General features: G+C 46.8%; 1 protein-coding gene across 1 annotated transcript; it reads left to right on the forward strand.

Moving 5' to 3' along the window:
- The first annotated feature begins 7532 nt into the window (after positions 1–7532).
- Positions 7533–23382, forward strand: LOC141088531 (mediator of RNA polymerase II transcription subunit 28-like). Its single transcript, XM_073574645.1, has 4 exons — positions 7533–8020; positions 13981–14047; positions 16237–16349; positions 23094–23382. Exons 1-4 carry the CDS (start codon positions 7868–7870, stop codon positions 23289–23291), a joined length of 531 nt encoding a protein of 176 aa, XP_073430746.1. The 5' UTR covers positions 7533–7867; the 3' UTR covers positions 23292–23382.
- The last annotated feature ends 439 nt before the right edge of the window (positions 23383–23821 follow it).

Genomic DNA, 23821 nt, shown 5'->3' on the forward strand with positions numbered 1-23821 from the left:
TTCATGAACTTCCCCAGATAGAAGAAGCAGCCTCCGATGTGCAGCCTGTGGCCGGATACACAGGAAGAGACGCTCCTCGTCACAGGCTGTGTCCAGCATGGCAGCAGAGGGGTTAACGCCACAGACAAGTCGCCGTCTCCTCACACACTGAACACGACGCTGCATCTGGCGACGAACAAGCGCACATTGCGCAATGTTAGTCATGTCCCAGATGTTCAGCATGTGGAGGACCAAGGGGGACCAAAAAAGACCCCAGGATTGGAACAGGAGCATGGGAAAGTGGACGGCGGTTGGAGGGGCAGGGTTTATATAGGGGTCGGAGTAAGTATATATATATATACACACAGACACATATTACTACATGCGGGCAGTGCACACATGCACAATCCTCAGGTTGTACAACTTCCAACTGGTCAAAACATTTCAGTATGCCAAGAAATATAGCAGGAATAAAATACATCTCATAGTAACTTGTGTGAGGCACAGGTGACAAGAACCCGCCATCTCGTGCCCACCTTACTAGAGGTGCCCACATATAACAAAGTTGATGGAAACAGATGCCTTCCACTATGATGATTGGCTACCGGCCGCCCGACCACACCCATTTCACAACTAGTCACACCCATGTCCACGCCCCAACCACACCCATTTAGCACTGCTGATCACACTGACTGGTACTGAGGGCACAGTGGCTGGTACTGTGGGCACATTGACTGGTACTGAGGAAAAGAGAGAAAGAAAGAACAGAGAAACAAAAAAAGAACAGAGAGAAAGGAAAAAAGAACAGAGAAAGAAAGAGGGGATAGAAAAAAAGAACAGAGAGAAAAAAAGAAAGAGAAAGAAAGAGGGGAAAGAAAGAACAGCGAGGGAGAGAGAAAGAAAGGGGAAAGAAGGAACAAAGAGAAAGAAAGAGAAAGGTGAAAGAAAGAATAACGAGAGAAAGAAAGAAAGGGGAAAGAAAGAACAGAGAGGGAGAAAGAGAGGGGAAAGAAAGAACAGAAAGTGAAAGAAAGAAAGAACAGAGAAAGAAAGAAAGAAAAAGACAAGGAAAGAGGGGAAAGAAAGATTCTATAAAGATACTATACCAGCTCACATTGTAGTGCCCACCTGAGCCTCCTGGTGCAGGACATATCATGATCCACTCACATGGCCGACATCCCCGAGTCCAAGGCGATCCCGCTGTCCGCGCTCTCAAAGGAGGACATGGTGATGATCTGAAGCATTCCCTGAAGAGCCTCCATGGTTCCGTCACAATCTCCTCTGGTCATTTACATCTCATAGTAACTTGTGTGAGGCACAGGTGACAAGAACCCGCCATCTTGTGCCCACCTTACTAGAGGTGCCCACTGCCCACATATAACAAAGTTGATGGAAACAGATGCCTTCCACTATGATGATTGGCTACCGGCCGCCCGACCACACGCATTTCACAACTAGTCACACCCATGTCCACGCCGAAACCACACCCATTTAGCACTGCTGATCACACTGACTGGTACTGAGGGCACAGTGGCTGGTACTGTGGGCACATTGACTGGTACTGAGGAAGAGAAAGAAAGAACAGAGAGAAACAAAAAAAGAACAGAGAGAAAGGAAAAAAGAACAGAGAAAGAAAGGGGATAGAAAAAAAGAACAGAGAGAAAAAAAGAAAGAGAAAGAAAGAGGGGAAAGAAAGAACAGCAAGGGAGAGAGAAAGAGGGGAAAGAAGGAACAAAGAGAGAAAGAAAGAAAGAGAAAGGTGAAAGAAAGAATAACGAGAGAAAAAAAGAAAGAAAGAACAGAGAGGGAGAAAGAGAGGGGAAAGAAAGAACAGAAAGTGAAAGAACAGAGCAAGAAAGAAAGAAAAAGACAAGGAAAGAGGGGAAAGAAAGATTCTATAAAGATACTATACCAGCTCACATTGTAGTGCCCACCTGAGCCTCCTGGTGCAGGACATATCATGATCCACTCACATGGCCGACATCCCCGAGTCCAAGGCGATCCCGCTGTCCGCGCTCTCAAAGGAGGACATGGTGATGATCTGAAGCATTCCCTGAAGAGCCTCCATGGTTCCGTCACAATCTCCTCTGGTCATTTTCCATCACGTCACTTCCGATAGAATGTCATGTGCGAGTTTTCAAGTGCTCCTTGGGGCTCCGCCATATACTCCTGTGTCCACGGGAAAAGTAAGCTCCAGGTCGGGGCAGTGGGGCAGACTCTCAAAATCTGGTACGGTTGGGAGGTATGAATGCTCCCCATCATACACCTTGTACACACATGGCTCCGCACACCTCATTCACACACTGTTCCGCTTTGTATGCCTCGTACACACGGCTTCGCTCCGTACACCTCGCACACACAGCTCCATTCAGTACACACATCATAAACCTCGTGCACATGCGGCTCTGCTCCGTACACCTTATACACACACGGCCACACTCTGTACACCTTGTACACACATGGCTCTGCTCTGTAAACCTTGTACACATGCGGCTTTGCTCCATACACCTCATACACACATGGCTCCGCTCCGTAAACACATGGCTCAGGTCTGTACACTTTGTACACACAGGGATCCGTTCCGTACACCTCGTACACACGCGGCTCCTCTCCGTACACCTGGTACACATGCGGCTTCGCTCCGTACACCTCGTACACACACACGGCTCCGCTCCGTACACCTCGTACACACATGCGGCTCCGCTCCGTACACCTCGTACACACACGCGGCTCCGCTCCGTACACCTTGCACACGTGCAGCTCAGCTCTGTAAACACAGGGCTCAGCTCTGTACGCCTCGTACACGCGCGGCTCCCCTCCGTACACCTCTCGCGTGCGCAGCTCTGCTCCATACATCGCGCGCGGCTCCGCTCCGCACACCTCGTACACACACGGCTCCGCTCCGTACACCTCGTACACACACGGCTCCGCTCCGTACACTTCGTACACACACGGCTCCGCTCCGTACACTTCGTACACACACGGCTCCGCTCCGTACACTTCGTACACACACGGCTTCGCTCCGTACACTTCGTACACACACGGCTCCGCTCCGTACACTTCGTACACACACGGCTCCGCTCCGTACACTTCGTACACACACGGCTCCGCTCCGTACACTTCGTACACACACGGCTCCGCTCCGTACACCTCGTACACACACGGCTCCGCTCCGTACACCTCGTACACACACGGCTCCGCTCCGTACACTTCGTACACACACGGCTCCGCTCCGTACACTTCGTACACACACGGCTCCGCTCCATACACCTCGTACACACACGGCTCCGCTCCATACACCTCGTACACACACGGCTCCGCTCCGTACACCTCGCACATTCGCGGGTCTGCTCCGTACACCTCGCACACACACGCAGCTACATCCATCCTGTAAACCCCTCCTGACCCCACACATACTTTCCTCATCCAGCACCATGACAACCAGCACAGCAGAGTCCCGCATACAATACAATGATGGCTGTGTGCACAGGACCTGTGATGAAGTCACAGGAGGGGAGGAGTCAGGGGGTCACATGATCAGGGGCCTCTACTGAAACCCCTGACTCCTCCCCTCCTGTGACCTCATCACAGGTCGTGTGCGCACAGAGCAGGGATTTATCAGTGAGGGGCTGGCGCTGCGGTGGCCGGTGGGTCTAGGAGGGGGAGGAAAGGGTTGATACATGGGGGCGTGGCACTATGGTGGCGGATTATAATGGGGCAATTTTCCCTGGGCTGGTGGGCCCCCCCACACCACTGGTCACAGACCGCTCCCGGCACTTTATCCCCCGGAATACTGTGATCGAATGCGATCACAGCATCCTGGGAGCAAGCAGAGGGCTGACAGCCCCTCTGCCTTTGGATCGGAGACCCCCGCGGCGTGACGATCGCTGCTATGGCAATCCGACAACACCCGGGTACCAGAGCTGAGAAACTTCCTGTCATGCGCAGTGCATGATCAGGAAGTCTCTCAGGTCAGTGTGCAGAAAGTGCAGCGCTGACAGCTTCTATAGCATGCAGATCTTCATCTGCATGCTATAGTCTAAGCGATCAGCCTGCAAAAAATGATTGTCCCATGGTGGGACAACATGTAAGAGATAGAATGAAGTAAAAAAAAAAGTTTAAATAACTGTAAAAATATTTTTAAAAAATCTATATTCTATAATTGTAAAAATATTTAAAAAATAAAAAAAATCAATATTCTATCACTAAATAAATATTTGAATTAAAAAAATCTAAACAATAAAAGTACACATATTTGGTATCGCTGTGTCTGTAATGACCTCTCCTATAAAACTGTCTCACTAGTTAACCCCTTTAGTGAACCCAGTAAAAAAATAAGCAAAAAACAATGCTTTATCATCATACTGCCAAACAAAGTGTAATAACACGCGATCAAAAAGACGGATATAAATAAACATGGTACCGCTGAAAACGTCATCTTGTCCCACAAAAAAAAATAAGCCGCCATATAGCTCCATCACCTGAAAAATAAAAGTGATAGCTCTCAGAATAAAGCAATGCAAAAATAATAATTTTTTATATAAAAGTTTTTATTGTATAAAAGCACCAAAACACAAAAAATGATATAAATGAGGTATTGCTGTAATCGCACTGACCCAAAGAATAAAACTGCTTTATCAATTTTACCACACGTGGAACGGTGTAAACGCCCCCCCCCCCCCCCCCAAAAAAAAGAAATTCATGAATTGCTGGCTTTTGCTCATTCTGTCTCTCAAAAAACGTCATGTGCCAAAAAATGGTCCCGCAAAAAACAAGACCCCACATGACTCTGTGGGCCAAAACATGGAACAATCATAGCTCTCGAAATGTGGTGATGCAAAAATTATTTTTTTGCAATAAAAAGCGTCTTTTAGTGTGTGACAGCTGCCAAACATAAAAACCCGCTATAACGCCTCTTTCACACTTCCTGATATTTCCGGTACCGGAGATGTCAGTGTCCATGTGTGTAATACTTACGGCACACGTGTGGCATGCGTGTGCAGCATCAGTACCACATGGACGGGCGCCAGGGAAGAAGCGTTACAGTAAGCACTGTTCCCCGGCGCCGGATGCTGATCTTGTCATTCTCCCCTGCTCTGCGGGCGATCAGCACAAGAAGGGGAGACTGATGAGAGCTATAATCAGCACCCGGCGCCGGGGAACAGCACTTGCTGTAATGCTTCTTCCCCGGCGCCGATGCGTGTCGCATGGATGACATCCATGTGTGTTATGCGTATGCACGTGTGATGGATGTTTTGTGGCCAGCGACGACATTGAAAAACGGACATGTCAGCATGTTTTGCCCATGGACACATGGTCTGTGGAACACACTGACATGTGCACAGAGCCATTCACTTGAATAGGCAAATAGCGCTCCGTTCCTCCTGAGTCTCTTCGCATGGCTGTCCAATGGTATAAAATTCTGTGACATACCCATGGTGTCAATATGATCACTGCACCCCTAGATGAATTCACTGAGAGGTGTAAGTCATAAAATGGGGTCACTTATGGGGGGTTCTGCTGTTTTGGCACCTCATGGGCTCTCCCAGTGAGTCATGGCACCTGCAAACCATAACAGTAAAATCTGGCGCTGCTTCCCTTCTTAGCTCTGCCATGCGCCCAAACAGTGGTTTACCCCCACATATGGGGTATCAGCGTACTCAGGACACATTGCACAATAATTCTTGTGGCCCAAATTCTTCTGTTACCCTTGGGAAAATAAAAAATTGGGGTCGAAAAGATCATTTTTGTGGAAAAAATGATTTTTACATTTTTATGGCTCTACGTTATAAATGTGTGTGAAGCACTTGGGGGTTCAGAGTGCTCACCCCACATCTAGATAAGTTCCGTAAGGGGTCTAGTTTCCAAAATGGGGTCACTTGTGGGGGTTTCCACTGTTTAGGCACATTAGGGGCTCTCCAAACGTGACATGGCGTCCGATCTCTATTCCAGCCAACTTTGCATTGAAAAGTAAGACTATGTGCACACGGAGTTTTTTGCCTCTGTGGATTTTGTAGTGAAAACTGCAGATAAATCTACAGGATTAAAGTCCTGTGGTTTATCTGCGGTTTTACACCTCATAATGGATGAAAAGAATTGACATGCTGCGGATTGTAAACTGCAGCAAAACCGCGCGGAAAAATCCGCAGCATGTGCACAGCGGTTTCCAGTTTACCATTGAAAGCAATGGTACTGTACAACGCAGCTAAATCTGCTGCGGACCAACAGGACCAGAAACGCTGCGGATCCGCAGCAGAATCCGCACCGTGTGCACATGGCCTAAAACGGCGCTCCTTCCCTTCCGAGCTCTGCCATGCGCCAAAACAGTGGTTCCCCCCCACATATGAGGTATCACCGTACTCAGGACAAATTGCACAACACATTTTGGGGTCCAGTTTCTCGTCTTACCGTTGGTAAAAAAAAATAAATTGGATTTGAAGTAATTTTTTTGTGAAAAAATGTAAATGTTCATTTTTTTGAACATTCCAAAACTTCCTGTGAAGCACTTGAAGGGTTAATAAACTTCTTGAATGTGGTTTTGAGCACCGTGAGGGGTGCAGTTTTTAGAATGGTGTCACTTTTGGGTATTTTCTATCATATAGACCCCTCAAAGTGGCTTCAAATGTGATGTGGTCCGTAAAAATAAAATGGTGTTGTAAAAAGGAGAAATCGCTGGTCAACTTTTAACCCTTATAACTTCCTAACAAAAAAAAATTTGCTGCTCCCAAATTGTGCTGATGTAAAGTAAACACGTGGGAAATGTTACTTAGTAAGTTTTTTGTGTGCTGTGTCTCTGTGATTTAAGGGCATAAAAATTCAAAGTTGGAAAATTGTGAAATTTTCAAAATTTTCGCCAAATTTCCGTTTTTTTCACAAATAAATACAAGTTATATGAATGAAATTTTACCACTGACATGAAGTACAATATGTCACGAGAAAACAATGTCAGAATCACCGGGATCCATGGAAGCGTTCCAGAGTTATGGCCTCATAAAGGGACAGTGGTCAGAATTGTAAATATTGGCCGGTCATGAACGAGCAAACCACCCTTGGGGGTAAAAATATGGGGGAACCACAGAAGTTCGGATCTCCCCACTTCTCCCTATTGCTGCATTCCCTCTGGATCAGTCCGTCATTGTTACTGTCAGTGACATCTGTGATCTGTATGTCAGCCCTTCTCATGCACAGCACCATGGAACCAATGGTGCTATATAAATAATAATAATTCGTAAAAATACGATGTATGAAAATAGAAACTAATCCGCTCAGAAAGCAGCGGAACGAGATAAGAACCAAACCGCCAGGATTATGGGGTTTTTTGGTCGCTGCAACATTGGAAAGTGGCATCAATAAAAACCCCTGGGGGCAAAGAATAACCCTCAGCCCCCGAAAAATGAGAACTCTACAGGAAAATGGCGACGTGATATGTATCTTATCACAACTGTAGAATATAGACTCCAGTCTGGTTCTTTGACCCCTAAAAAAAGGAAAGGAAAAAAGTTCTGGCTGTTACATCTATGACTGTAGAGCAGTGACTGTCATCTTCTGCTCATGCGCACAAGTGCAGGCCGGGACGGTCCAGCCCTGTATCCATGACTCCCCACCAGTCTGAGCCGCTCGGGCCCTGCTCTCGTTTCCCTGTGCTATGGCGCCATCTGGTGGCTAAAAAAAAAACACGGCTGTAGCTGTTATTCCACGCTTTGCCGCTGTGTGGCGATTCCCAGCTCCGGACATACTTTGTTGTTGGGAAGCACATTCTCTTCCGAAAATAAAGCATTAAAAAAAATCAGTTACCAAATCAATGATGGCGGCGTAGGGCGCATGCCAGTAGTGGTTGTGCAGGAAGACGTCCGGTGACGTCAGTAGCCCTGTTCTGTTCTTCTGTCTCATGGCGTCTTCTCTCAGCGGGATGTTCTCCGGGCAGCCTCCCGGGCCTCCGCCGCCCATGCAGCCTGGAGCAGGGCCTGGCCTGATGTCCACTCCTCCCGGGGCGAAGAACACCAACAGCACCCTGGTGGACGAGCTGGAGTCCTCGTTCGAGGTAGGAACGTGCAGACTGGAAACTGGGGCCGTCCGACTACAACTCCCAGCATTCCCTGATGACGTCAACATGCTGGGAGTTGTAGTTCCACAGCAGCTGCACAGTCTGCACTGCAGATGATGGAGGAGGGACAGGTGTATATTAGTAGTCTGCAGCCTCACTACAAGTCCCAGCATGCACACAGGACACTGGTGCTTCTCTCCCCCAGCTCTGGAGCACTGCAGCCCCCCCACAGCAGCTCTGGAGCACTGCAGCCCCCCCCCCAGCAGCTCTGGAGCACTGCAGCCCCCCCCCCCAGCTCTGGAGCACTGCAGCCTCCGCCCCCCCCCCCCAGCTCTGGAGCACTGCAGCCCCCCCCCCAACAGCAGCTCTGGAGCACTGCAACCCCCCCCCACCCCCAGCAGCTCTGGAGCACTGCAGCCCCCCCCCCAGCAGCTCTGGAGCACTACAGCCCCCCCCCCCCCCCGAGCTCTGGAGCACTGCAGCCCCCCCACAGCAGCTCTGGAGCACTGCAGCACCCCCCCCCCCAACAGCTCTGGAGCACTGCAGCCCCCCCCCCCCGCAGCTCTGGAGCACTGCAGCCCCCCCACAGCAGCTCTGGAGCATTGCAGCCCGGCTCTGGAGCACTGCAGCGCCCCCCCCCCCCCAGCTCTGGAGCACTGCAGCGCCCCCCCCCCCCCCCCAGCTCTGGAGCACCGCAGCCCCCCCCCCCCCCCCCCCCAGCTCTGGAGCACTGCAGCCCCCCCACAGCAGCTCTGGAGCATTGCAGCCCAGCTCTGGAGCACTGCAGCCCCCCCCCCCCAGCAGCTCTGGAGCACCGCAGCCCCCCCCCCCCAGCTCTGGAGCACTGCAGCCCCCCCCTGGCTCTGGAGCTGTATACCTAACATCTTGGTCTGAGGGAAGAGATGATTTGTATTTTGCCTCCTCTATGGCAGACCCCGCTGACTTCTGTAACGGCGGCTCCGGTGTATTACCGGGGAGTTAGATGGAGGGGTCTGCAGGCCGCCATGTCGGGAACACCGGGGTCTATGCACCACAATAACCAGCATTCCCTCTGTTCTAAGGGTGTGCTCACATTTCGCTCTGTCACCGTTCCTTGTCCCTGTTGGGGCTTATGTCCGAACCTCCCCGAAAAACGGGTTTCGGACGCATGAGCTGACGGGGCCATAGACTATAATGGTGGTGACAGGGCGAGCGTGGGCTCTGACGTGCGTCATTTTCAGGTGTATGTGACTACTGGAGGCGGACGCTCGGACAGAGGAGACTGTGTCTAGTAGGTGTACACGCCCGAAAATGATGGACGTTCGAGCCCATGCTCGCTCTGTCAGCACCATTGTAGTCTATGGCCCTGTTGGCGAATATGTCCGAATCCTGTTTTGTGGGGGACGGTGAAGTAACCATCGACAGCGCCGCTGACCGGGGGGATAGACGCAATGTGAAGGCACCCTAAGGTATGTTCACACTGAGTGAAAAACAATTGGAAAACTTCCTATTCATTTCTATGGGAAATCCTCTGTGCTGTTCATATGATGAGGGTTTTCCTTTTAGAGTAGCTGCTGTTTTCATTTCTATGTCATGAATTGATAGGACACATGAAGATTAGACACGTTGTAATACATCAGAGAAATCTGCTTCTTTCTTATTCTCAAAATCCCATTACTGAGACAGGAGAAGACAGTTCACTGTAGAGAGGAGGGGGGAGGAGCTCTGCCTTTAGCTCCTCCTCCCTCATCTACATAGAATCTTATCGGCACCAACTGTCTTCCGTCTCATTAATGTAACAATGAATTCCGATTTTAACCAAGAATTGATTATTTTTAAAGTGATCAGTCCAGGAGGAGAAGAAATCAGATTTCTCTGAAAACATAGTTGTTGGACTTGTTTCCACTCAAGAAAGTATTGTGTGAACGTGTCCTAATGGTTTCCAGTGGTTTGTTAGGGTGATGCTGGGTGCGGCCACACAGAGACTTTTTCCATCACACAAGTTGGCGCAGTCTGAGATCGGTTACTGACTTAGGATAAAAGCCAAACCAGAATCTGTTTGCTGACACATGTTTGGAAGGTGTAACTCCTCCTCAGTGCAAAGCATGAGATCTGATTTGGTGTATGAGAGGCATCTGACTTGGGTCTACGGGGTAACAATCTCCATGTTTAGAGTGACATGTCTAGAATGCCAGTGTAAGGAGACTTAAAGGCCATACAATGCTCCTGGGAGGTATGTCACTCTCCACAAAGAGAGATGCCACCCTTTAGACCTCAGTCAGAGGCCTCTCCATACAGCAAAATTAGATCTCATGCTTTGCACTGAGGAGGGGTAATATCTCAAAACACGTCTGCAAGTTGAGATTTTGGTTTGACTTTTATCCAAAGTCATATGGCAAGGCTCGTTAAAGGGTCGATACTTAATTTTAGGATCGCTACTTCCAGTAGATGGCGCTAGAGTTCAAGTCCTCTTACTCTCTGAAGAGACAATTTGCATATTTAATTTCCCAGAGGAGCATTGTATGGCCTATAAGCCTCCTTACCCTGGCATGTCGCTCTCCAGGAGGAGAAACAGGGCACTTACATGTAAGTGCAGCCAATTTACATCTATGGTGTCTAACCTGTTAGGAAATCACAACTCTCTGCATGTGAAGATCAGCTCTCCACCCTCCTGTCAAAATCATGGGCGGACATACCGCCGGTTCAACCTGTGCAACTGCACAGGGGCCCAGAGCCTCCAGGGGGCCCTGCAAGGCGGCTAATGAGGAGGGCAATTTGGCCGGTTTCTCCGGGCCCGAGGGGCAATGATATGATGGGGTGATGGGGAGAAGGCCGTGATGGGGAGAGGGCAATTATGGGATGGTGGGGAAAAATGAAATGATGATGGGGTGGTGGGGGAGAATGCAATGATGGTGGTGGAAAGGGCAATGAATGGGGGAGGTGGAGGTGGTGGAATGGGCAATGATGGGAGTGGTGGGGGAGAAAGCCAAAATAGTGGTGGGGGAGAAGAAAATGATGGAGGTGGTGAAGAGGGCAATGATGGCTTGGGGGAGAGGACAATAATGAGATGTGAGGGGAGGAGAACAATGAGGCGTGTGGGGGATTGGGATGGGAGGAAGGGGGACTTATAATTGCCTTAGGAACAGGGGGAGGTGGAGGAAGACATTATTATTATTACTTACTATGTCTAACACAGTCCCTAATTATATAGTGTACTCACTAATTCTGTATAACATCATCCTTAGTTACATAGTTTCCTCTTTTATTATGTATAACACCGTCCCTTATTACGTACCATCCTCTCTAGTTATATATGGTGCCGTCCCTTATTATATACCTTCCTCTGCTGTTATGTACAGTGCTGTCTCTTACATAGTGTATTCTTGCCCTCTTTTATTACATAGTCCCCTCTCTTTTTAGATATAAAATGACTGCTGATCGAGGAGCCGGTGACCAGGCTACCAGTCCATCAGCTCCTCCATTAGAAAAGAAGCTTTCCCATGCTCCATCAGCCATCATTGCATTATACAGCTAACAAGACAGGACGGTAAGTAATAAAAAACAGGGCTCTATATAATTCAAAATGCAAGGGACCGTACTGTACATAACGAGAGGGCACACTGTAAGGGACAGCAATATACATAATAAAGGAGATTATGTAATATATATACATGTATGTGTGTGTGTGGCTATATACACACGTAGCTTTGACGCCATAAAAGGAGGGGGGCCCAGACACATTTCTTGCACAGGGGCCCCAAGCTGTCAGTGTCCGCCCCTGGTCAAGATCACACCTCACCACTTGTACGCTTGACCCACTCCCGTCCCACCTCATCCCTAACCTTGCCACAGTCTTCATCCCAACTCTAACACACCTCTTCAACCTTTCACTTACAAATGGTGTCTTTCCCTCTTAATGTGTACAAACTGTAAAGCGCTGCGTAATATGTTAGCGCTATATAAAAATAAAGATTATTATCCTTTAAACATGCCTCAATCACACCCATCCTCAAAAAGCCCTCCCTCGACCCATCCTCTGTGTCTAACTATCGCCCGATATCTCTTCTCCCTTATGCCTCAAAACTACTGGAACAGCATGTATATCTTGAACTGTCCTCCCACCTCTCCTCCTGTTCCCTATGTGATCGGTTACAATCTGGCTTCCGACCACATCACTCAACTGAAACTGCCCTAACTAAAGTCACCAAGGACCTACTAACCGCCAAGAGCAAGCGACACTACTCTGTCCTCCTTCTCCCGGACCTGTCTTTCTCCTTTGACACCGTGGACCACTCTCTCCTGCTACAAATTCTCTCATCTCTTGGCATCACAGGCTTGGCCCTATCCTGGATCTCATCATACCTAACAGACCGAACATTTAGTGTCTCCCTCTCACACACCACCTCCTCACCGCGCCCCCTGTCTGTTGGTGTTCAAGGCTCAGTTCTAGGACCCCTACTCTTCTCCATCTACACCTTCAGCCTGGGACAGCTCATAGAATCCCACGGTTTGCAGTATCACCTGTACGCCAATGACACGCAGATCTACCTATCTGGACCTGACCTGACCTCACCTCCTTACTGACCAAAATCCCACAATGTCTGTCTGCTGTTTCAGCCTTCTTTTCTGCTCGCTTTCTCAAAGTGAACATGGACAAAACAGAATTCATCATCTTTCCCCCATCTCACTCTACTCCTACACCAGACCTATCCATCATTGTCAATGGCTGCTCGCTTTCCCCAGTCCCGCATGCTCTGTGCCTTGGGGTCTTCCTCAACTCTGCCCTCTCTTTCAAACCACATATCTAAGCCCTTACCTCCTCATGCCGCCTCAAACTCAATTATTTCCCGGATCCGCGCATTCCTCAACCATGAAACCACAAAAACACTAGTGCATGCCCTTATCTCCTGCCTCGACTACTGCAACCCCCTACTCTCTGGCCTCCCCTCCAGCACTCTGGCACCACTCCAATCCATCCTGCACTCTGCTGCCCGACTAATCCACCTGTCTCCCCGTTATTCCCCAGCCTCCCCCCTATGCCAGGCCCTTCAATAGCTTCCTATTGCCCAGAGGCTCCAGTTCAAAACCCTAACCATAACATACAAAGCCACCCACAACCTGTCTCCCCCATACATCTGTCACATGGTCTCCCGGTACCTAATCGCACGCAACCTTCGATCATCTCAAGATCTCCTCCTCTACTCCCCCCGTATCTTTTTCCCACCACAACCACATACAAGACTTCTCCTGTGCTTCCCCCATACTCTGTAACGCTCTGCCGCAACACATCAGACTCTCACCAACAACGGAAACCTTCAAGAAGAACCTGAAGATCCACCTGTTCCGACACACAACCAGCACGACCTGCTCTACCCTCTCCTACTGTATCCTCACCCATCCCTGTAGACTGTGAGCCATCGCGGGCAGGGTCCCCTCTCCTTATGTACTTGTGTGTCCCTTGTCTTACAAATGTTTATTATACTTGTCTATATTTCTCATTTCACATGTAAAGTGCCTTGGAATAAATGGTGCTATATAAATGTATATTAATAATGTGTTAGGGCGTGCTGGGAGTTGTAGTTTTGTAACAGCTGGAAATCACTGAAATACGGAAGAAATTGTTAGTGTTTCCAGTACTCGGCGCATTGGGACAACGTCTGGTCTGTGCGCCCTGAGCTATACACAGCATCCCTTACTACAATGTTTCTACTTTAGGGGTGTTTCACCCCAATCCTTCCCTGACTGCCCGGCCGTGCATGGAGATCAGACATGTCCCGTCCTCTTCTGGGTGCTTGCAGGGCAGCCATGTTCCTGCCCACTGTCAGTTTCATGGTTTTCCGCAGCTTGTTGGAGATGGCAGCTGTCACTCACACTTGCTCCACAGAGAAGGACTTCTAGTCGGGGCAATGCTGTAACATGGCCGCCTCAGAAATGGTATAATCCATTGTAGATGTAATTCGTTTTCCTCTCTATTACAGGCTTGCTTTGCTTCTCTCGTGAGCCAGGACTATGTGAACGGCACAGACCAGGAGGAGATCGGCACAGGTAACATACGCCGAGATGCTGAGTCTCTGTCGTTTATAGGGATTTTACTTCTTTTACCAAATTTATCCAAATAGCTCTCCATACAAACCAGGTGATGGCACCATGGCTCAGAGGTCGTTATTACTCATTATTACCTTTTTTGATGCTGCTTTGGCTTTTGTTGTCTAAATTACATAGTGGGGAAAAAAGTATTTAGTCAGCCACCAATTGTTCAAGTTCTCCCACTTAAAATGATGAGAGGCCTGTAATTGGCATAATAGGTAGACCACAACTATGAGAGTCAAAATGAGAAAACAAATCCAGAAAATCACTTTGTCTGATTTGGCAAGAATTATTTTTCAAATTAAGGAGGAAAATAAGTATTTGGTCATCTAAAAACATGCAAGATTTCTGGCTCTCATAGACCTGTAACTTCTTCTTTAAGAGGCTCCTCTGTCCTCAACTCATTACCTGTAGTAATGGCACCTGTTTGAACTTATCAGTATAAAAGTCACCTGTCCACAACCTCAAACAGTCACACTCCAAACTCCACTATGGTGAAGACCAAAGAGCTGTCGAAGGACACCAGAAACACAATTGTAGCCCTGCACCAGGCTGGGAAGACTGAATCTGCAATAGGCAAGCAGCTTGGTGTGATGAAATTAACTGTGGGAGCAATAATAAGAAAATGGAAGTCATAAAAGACCACTGATGATCTCCCTCGATCTGGGGCTCCACGCAAGATGTCACACCATGGGGTCAAAATGATCACAAGAACGGTGAGCAAAAACCCAGAACCACAAGGGGGGACCTAGTGAATGACCTGCATAGAAATGGGACTGCCGTAACAAAGGCTACTTTCAGTAACACACTATACCGCCAGGGACTGAGATCCTCCAGTGCCAGACGTGTCCCCCTGCTTAAGCCAGTACATGTCCGGGGCCGTCTGAAGTTTGTTAAAGAGCATTTGGTTTATCCAGAAGAGTATTGGGAGAATGTCATATGGTCTGATGAAACCAAAGTAGAACTGTTTGGTAGAAACAAAACTAGTCGTGTTTGGAGGAGACTGTATGCAACTCCGCATTCTAAGAACACCATACCTACTGTGAAGCATGGGGATGGCAACATCATGCTTTGGGGCTGTTTCTCTGCCAAGGGACCAGGACGACTGATCCGTGTACACGAAAGAATGAATGGGGCCCATGTATCGTGAGACTTTTGAGTGCAAATCTCCTACCATCAGCAAGGGCATTGCAGATGAAACGTGGATGGGTCTTTCAGCATAATGATCCCAACACACACCACCAGGGCAACGAAGGTGTGGCTTCGTAAGAAGCACATGAAGGTCCTGGAGTGGCCTAGTCAGTATCCAGGTCTCAACCTCATAGAAAACTTTTGGAGGGATTTGAAAGTCTGTGTTGCCAAGCAACAGGCCCAAAACATCACTGCTCTAGAGGAGATCTGCATGGAGGAATGGGCCAACATACCACCAACAGTGTCGCCAACCTTGTGAAGACTTACTGAAATCGTAATTGGATTTGTTTTCTCATTTTGACTCTCATAGTTGTGGTCTACCTATGATGTCAATTACAGGCCTCTCTCATCTTTTTAAGTGGGAGAACTTGCACAATTGGTGGCTGACTAAATACTTTTTTTCCCTCACTGTATGTGAAGAACTACAGATCCAATGATTCCTCTTCCACCACACAGACATTTCTTATAGTTAAAAAGTAATTACTCACATAACACAGCTCCGGTACTGAAACTGTTCAGTCTGCTGCCCAGCTTGAGAAACACAATCCATTAAGAGACATGGAGGCTGAGGAGAGATGTGGGATCAGTGGAAATGAGAGGTTTATGATGTGTGACGGCCTGTACTCGATGGTGGGGAGATTACAGCGTACTGGACGTAATACAAGGAGGGAATAAATGCCAGGAGCGTGGAAATGTGACTGCATTTGTGAGAGAGTTTAGATAAATCACCATAAACTCATGTGAGCTCCATTTATACTTTTTTTTTTTTTTTCTGAAAGTGTCCGTTATTCCAGATAGGCACAGAGACGTAGCAGACGGTCCCCTTACTGCTGAAATGTTTTGAAAGCGCTTTACTGCAAATGTCTGTCTACAGCCCCAGCCCAGGGGTCCATGCTGCGTCTGTTATGTGGTAGCACCAGTCTGAAACGTTCCCGGTCTTCTTCTCTCCTCCTCAGGTGTTGAACAGTGTATTCAGAAGTTCCTGGATGTGGCCAGACAAACAGAATGTTTCTTCCTACAGAAGAGATTACAGCTGTCTGTCCAGAAGCCGGAGCAGGTTATTAAGGAGGTGAATATCCTACTGTGAGGACCATGTCATCTCCTCACTACTCCTAAGGATGATGTCTCCATAGCAAACTGGCTTATCTCAAAGAGGTCTCCAGGACTTAAACCCCATACACATTTGATTAATGTCAGCTGAGCCCACTGATATCTCCAGGATTGTCCCACAGTCTGTGTCTGGAATTCCTCTGACAGTTTGTTGGGGGGGCATAATGAAATGGAAGGTCTGATTTTTGGCCTGCCGATCGCATTGTCTCCCTGAGATAATCTGCAGCCAGACGTGCCAGGCGATGGCTCCCTCATAGAAAACGCGGGACGCGCGCCTCTTGTGTATGAGAGAGGCGGCTGGAATGTCTGCCATCTGAATGATTGCTCAAAAAGAGACTGTTGGCGCTGAAGACTGTTCCAACCATGAACAGGCGCTTGGTGCACCATTGGTGTGGCCAAACAGTTCAGTGCACCTTTTCACATACTTGTTTTCACTTTTATCAGCGCCCTTTTACTGACTTTATAAAGCCAGAGCTGTCAATCAAAATAGAGGGGGTGAAGATGGGGGAAAACAAGCAGGTGGGAAACTGCACGGGACTGTTTGCCACATCAGAATAGTAATTCTCTGCTGACAGATTCCCTTTAAACATTCATGACCTGTCCTTAGGGCCCGTACTGATTAGTGCTATGAAAGGGCCAAAGCTGCAGCCCCATTCACCGCCACACTTGTATGTACAGGGCTGCAATAAGGGAGTTGTGCCACTAAGTCTGAGTTCACACGTGGCGTTGTTTTCGCGTTTCCGCGGCGGTTTTAACCGCTCGATTTTGCCGCGAAAACGCGAAAAATAAGCATCCCATGCATTCCTATGGGATTCCGCAATGCTGTACTAATGCTGTGGTTTTTACCGCGGCGGAATCGCTTCGTGGTAAAAACCGCAGCATGCTCATTAATTTGCGGAATCGCGGCGATCCCGCACCCATAGGAATGCATTGTTCCGTTTACTTTCCGCATGTGGCTGTGCACACCATGCGGAAAGTAAGCAGAGCATTTGCGGATGGTACCCACGGTCCAGAGTAGAGGAGACTGTCCTGTAAAAAATAGAATTTAAAAATAAAAAATATTGTTATTCTTACCTTCCGGCGTCCCGCGCAGTCTTCCCGCTTCTCTTCACGCTCTCGTTCCCAGTAATCCTTTGCGAAAATGCCCACGATGGCGTCCGCTCTCGCGGGATCGCGAAGTCTCGCTGTCATTCGCGCGACGTCATCGCGAATAACCGCGAGATGTCACGATCCCGCGAGAACTGACGTCATCGCGGGCATTTTCGCAAAGGATTACTGGGAACGGATGCGCGGGACGTCGGAGGGTAAGAATAACACCATTTTTTATTTATTTTTTTACATTTTATCTTTTACTACTGATGCTGCATAGGCGGCCTCAGTAGTAAAAAGTTGGTCACACTTGTCAAACACTATGTTTGATGAGTGTGCCCAACCTGTCAATCAGTTCTCCAAGCGATGCTACAGATCGCTTGGAGAACGCTAGCACTTTGCAAGCTAATTACGCTTGCAAAATGCTAGTTTTTCCGCGGGAAAATCGCGGGAATTTAAAATGCGATTTTCCCGTGGACTGGAATTCCGGAATTCTCGCGGTAATTTCCGCGAGAGTTCCGGTACGTGTGCACTTAGCCTTACAGGCATAACACGCTATATAAGACATGTGCGGCCCCATCCAGCCCTGCCCAAGAAATAAAACCGTATATCACTTTACCTGGAGGGTTATCTATCTACCTGTGTACCCTAACAGACCTTACTGTAAGACAACATGGTCGCTCAGGTGGCAATAGTATCCATTGTAAGGCTGATGGAGCGCTGTGGGGGAACTAAAGGTTATGTCCACACTTTGCATGTTTGTGGCTGATGTCCCGTGTGGATTTGCATGTGGAAATCCAGAAAGTAATACAGTACCAGCTAACTGACATGATAAATCTCATTTATACAGTTAGGTCCATATATATTTGGACAGAGACAACATTTTTCTAATTTTGGTTCTAGACATTACCACAATGAATTTTAAACAAAACAATTCAGATGCAGTTGAAGTTCAGACTTTCAGCTTTCATTTGAGGGTATCCACATTAAAATTGGATGAAGGGTTTAGGAGTTTCAGCTCCTTAACATGTGCCACCCTGTTTTTAAAGGGACGAAAAGTAATTGGACAGATTAAATAATTGTAAATAAAATGTTCATTTCTAGTACTTGGTTGAAAACGCTTTGTTGGCAATGACTGCCTGAAGTCTTGAACTCATGGACATCACCAGACGCTGTGTTTCCTCCTTTTTGATGCTCTGCCAGGCCTTCACTGCGGTGGTTTTCAGTTGCTGTTTGTTTGTGGGCCTTTCTGTCTGAAGTTTAGTCTTTAACAAGTGAAATGCATGCTCAATTGGGTTGAGATCAGGTGACTGACTTGGACATTCAAGAATATTCCACTTCTTTGCTTTAATAAACTCCTGGGTTGCTTTGGCTTTATGTTTTGGGTCATTGTCCATCTGTAGTATGAAACGACGACCAATCAGTTTGGCTGCATTTGGCTGGATCTGAGCACACAGTATGGCTCTGAATACCTCAGAATTCATTCGGCTGCTTCTGTCCTGTGTCACATCATCAATAAACACTAGTGACCCAGTGCCACTGGCAGCCATGCATGCCCAAGCCATCACACTGCCTCCGCCGTGTTTTACAGATGATGTGGTATGCTTTGGATCATGAGCTGTACCACGCCTTCGCCATACTTTTCTCTTTCCATCATTCTGGTAGAGGTTGATCTTGGTTTCATCTATCCAAAGAATGTTCTTCCAGAACTGTGCTGGCTTTTTTAGATGTTTTTTAGCAAAGTCCAGTCTAGCCTTTTTATCCTTGATGCTTATGAGTAGCTTGCACCGTGCAGTGAACCCTCTGTATTTACTTTCATGCAGTCTTCTCTTTATGGTAGATTTGGATATTGATACGCCTACCTCCTGGAGAGTGTTGGTCACTTGGTTGGCTGTTGTGAAGGGGTTTCTCGTCACTATAGAGACTATTCTGCGATCATCCACCACTGTTGTCTTCCGTGGGCGCCCAGGTCTTTTTGCTTTGATGAGTTCACCAGTGCTTTCTTTCTTTCTCAGGATGTACCAAACTGTAGATTTTGCCACTCCTAATGTTGTAGCAATTTCTCGGATGGGTTTCTTCTGTTTTTGCAGCTTAAGGATGGCTTGTTTCACCTGCATGGAGAGCTCCTTTGACGCATGTTTCCTTCACAGCAAAACATCCTAAATGCAAGCACCACACCTCAAATCAACTCCAGGCCTTTTATCTGCTTAATTGAGAATGACATAATGAAGGGATTGCCCACAAATGTCCATGAAATAGCCTTGGAGTCAATTGTCCAATTACTTTTGGTCCCTTTAAAAACAGGGTGGCACATGTTAAGGAGCTGAAACTCCTAAACCCTTCATCCAATTTTAATGTGGATACCCTCAAATGAAAGCTGAAAGTCTGAACTTCAACTGCAGCTGAATTGTTTTGTTTAAAATTCATTGTGGTAATGTCTAGAACCAAAATTGGAAAAATGTTGTCTCTGTCCAAATATATATGGACCAAACTGTACGTTGCTGATCATTTTTGTGCAGAAATTGACGCGTTAATCCGTGTTGTGGAATTGTAGATTTCACTTTCTGCAACGCATAGTCTGAAATCTTTTTCAATTTCTCAACAAAACAGCTCATGTTACATACTGATAAGATGCAGAAGAATCAAATGCAAATCTGCTATTCATGGAGATATCCTACAGGGATTGTCCAGAAGGATTAGAAAACCATGGCTGCTTTATTCCAGAAACAGCTGTCCACGTTAATTTCCACGAAGCTGAGCTGGAGTACCAGACATTCCTGGCTGACAGATATGACACTTTCTAGAAGAAAGTAGCCATGTATTTTAGATCCTAGAAAACCCCTTTAAATATAACCATAGTAGACATCAGGGCTATGGAGTCGGTAAGCCAAACCTGCGACTCTGACTCCTCAATTTCCCTTACACCGACTCCACGACTCCGACTCCCACATATATTGCTTATATTTAAGTGAAAAATTTATTGTAGTACAATGTGAACATCAGACATTTAATCATTTCTATGATCCAATAATCAAGATATTTAGAACATAATATTTATTGGAATACAACTTTAGAACACAAAAAACTGTAATAAATTGTAAATATGTAATACACTGTATACATGTACATGTATACGGTACAGACCAACGTTTGGACACACCACCTCATTCAGAGTTTTCTTTTCATGACTATGAAAATTGTAGATTCATTCTGAAGGCATCAAAACAATGAATTAACACATGTGGAATTATATAAAGTGTGAAAGAACTGAAAATATGTCTTATATTCTAGATTCTTCAAAGTAGCCACCTTTTGCTTTGATTACTGCTTTGCACACTCTTGGCATTCTCTTGATGAGCTTCAAGTGGTAGTCACCAGAAATGGTCTTCCAACAGTCTTGAAGGAGTTCCCAGAGATGCTTAGCACTTGTAGGCCCTTTTGCCTTCACTCACCCCAAACCATCTCGATTGGGTTCAGGTCTGGTGACTGTGGAGGCCAGGTCATCTGGCGTAGCACCCCATCACTCTCCTTCTTGGTCAAATAGCCCTTACACAGCCTGGAGGTGTGTTTGAGGCCGTTGTCCTGTTGAAAAATAAATGATGGTCCAACTAAACACAAACTGGATGGAATAGCATGCCGCTGCAAGATGCTGTGGTAGCCATGCTGGTTCAGTATGCCTTCAATTTTGAATAAATCCCCAAGAGTGTCACCAGCAAAGCACCCCCACACCATCACACCACCTCCTCCTCCATGCTTCACGGTGGGAACCAGGCATGTAGAGTCCATCCGTTCACCTTTTCTGCGTCGCACAAAGACACGGTGGTTGGAACCAAAGATCTCAAATTTGGACTCATCAGACCAAAGCACAGATTTCCACTGGTCTAATGTCCATTCCTTGTGTTCTCTAGCCCAAACAAGTCTCTTCTGCTTGTTGCCTGTCCTTAGCAGTGGTTTCCTAGCAGCTATTTTACCATGAAGGCCTGCTGCACAAAGTCTCCTCTTAACAATTGTTGTAGAGATGTGTCTGCTGCTAGAACTCTGTGTGGCATTGACCTGGTCTCTATTCTGAGCTGCTGTTAACCTGCGATTTCTGAGGCTGGTGACTCGGATGAACTTATCCTCCGCAGCAGGGGTGACTCTTGGTCTTCCTTTCCTGGGGCGGTCCTCATGTGAGCCAGTTTCTTTGTAGCGCTTAATGGTTTTTGCCAATGCACTTGGGGACACTTTCAAAGTTTTCCCAATTTTTCGGACTGGCTAACCTTCATTTCTTAAAGTAATGATGGCCACTCCTTTTTCTTTACTTAGCTGCTTTTTTCTTGCCATAATACAAATTCTAGCAGTCTATTCAGTAGGACTATCAGCTGTGTATCCACCAGACTTCTGCACAACACAACTGATGGTCCCAACCTCATTTATAAGGCAAGAAATCCAACTTATTAAACCTGACAGGGCACACCTGGGAAGTGAAAACCTTTTCCAGTAACTACCTCTTGTAGCTCATCAAGAGAATGCCAAGAGTGTGCAAAGCAGAAATCAAAGCAAAAGGTGGCTACTTTGAAGAACCTAGAAAATAAGACATACAGTATTTTCAGTAGTTTCACACTCTTTTGTTAATTATATAATTCCACATGTGTTAATTCATAGTTTTGATGCCTTCAGAGTGAATCTACAATTTTCATAGTCATGAAAATAAAGAAAACGCTTTGATTGAGAAGGTGTGTCCAAACTTTTGGCCTGTACTGTGTGTGTGTGTATATAATATAAACACACACACTATGACTTATCTCGGCTAAGAGAAACCCTAGACCCTCAGGCTTCATTCACACTATGGGCGTAGCCAGGATCAAACCTAGGGGGGGAGGCAGAATCTCATACTGTTCCGCAGAATTTCATACTGCACACCTCAGCTGCTGCAGAACCTCATACTTCACACCCCTACACTTGAAAATAAAGCCTGCATCTTAAGAAGATGTGGTGATGAATGCAGTCTATTTATTCCAACTATCAGTTGATGTTACTGAAGATGAGCAATGCCTGTCCTGGGCGTCCTTTTGGGCAGCTATGAGATGTACCTGACTGGTGCTAAAAAAAGGAGTGTAGTCTGTGTGCTATCCAGCGTTCATTCTTTTTGGTACAGATGTGATATGGATAAATGGATATATAGAGCAGATTTCTAATCTACTTTTGCTATTGAAAACATTATCTATGAGCTCGTGATGCGGTTTTTTTAAAAAGCTGATCTGCTTTTGCAACTGAAAAACGTATCCTCAAAAAACGCTGGAAAAACGCTGTGTGTGAATGTAGCCTTAGATCAGGAATAGAACAGCCATTTATAGGACATTTCATAACTTTCCCAAATTCCTATGAAAAAATATTCAGCACATTCTGCATTGAACTACTGTACCCAATTTATTATATATTTTAGGAGTCGGAGTCGGTCCATTTTATACCGACTCCAACAAAATGAGCACCGACCACGACTCCGACTCCACAGCCCTGGTAGACATAATAGCAAACCTCCTCCTGCCAGGAAGCATTGTTTGCTGTTTGCCATCATCAAACCCTTGCTACAATATAAATTGCCTTTTTTTTTTTCTACATTTGCTCCTGATAGGATGTGACAGAACTGAGGAGCGAGCTGCAGAGGAAGGAAGCGCTCATTCAGAAGCACCTGGCTAAGCTACGGAGCTGGCAGCAAGGCCTAGAGGAGATTAATGGTCCGCCTAAGAAGCCAAGCGAAATGCCACAAGGGCCTCTGGCATTCCTGGAGCAAGCCTCTGCCAATATCCCTGCGCCAATGAAGCAGACGTGACCTGAAGGACAAATTGTAAAGAATATTTTTGTTTGTTTTTTTTTATACTATATTTTGGAAAGGTGAGTCAATTAAAAAATGCTTCTATAAACTGGTGTATTTCAGTGTTTCTTAATGTTTCCAAGTGTCAGATTCAAAAAAGCTAAAATACTCTGTCCTGCGCAGTAAGTGTCACATGTATGACGGGCAGAGAACTGAGGTGGTGCAAAAATAATAGAAGTGTCCATCTGAGTACATGATAGAGAAAGGAAAGCGTACCTTGCGCAGATCGTAGTAAGAAAAAAGAGTTTGTGTTGTTTTTTACCTGAGCCTGTTGTGTCAGAGCAGGCACAGCGCTGAGGAATAATGAGGCGATTCTGATTTTCTGTTGCTCCACCTGCTGGACTCTGACATCCAGGCAGAAATCCAAGGAAGGGAGAAAAATCGGGGTTTGGTTCAGTGCTGCCATGGATGATGAGGTGATGTACCACTGGGGTCATTGTATAAAAGCTTTCATCGTTGCTTCGTGTTTCGGAGACGGTCTAGCCCCT

Source organism: Dendrobates tinctorius, unplaced genomic scaffold, assembly GCF_039654945.1.
Source record: "Dendrobates tinctorius isolate UK_male_01 unplaced genomic scaffold, ASM3965494v1 ptg000039l, whole genome shotgun sequence".
Lineage (NCBI taxonomy): Eukaryota > Metazoa > Chordata > Amphibia > Anura > Dendrobatidae > Dendrobates > Dendrobates tinctorius.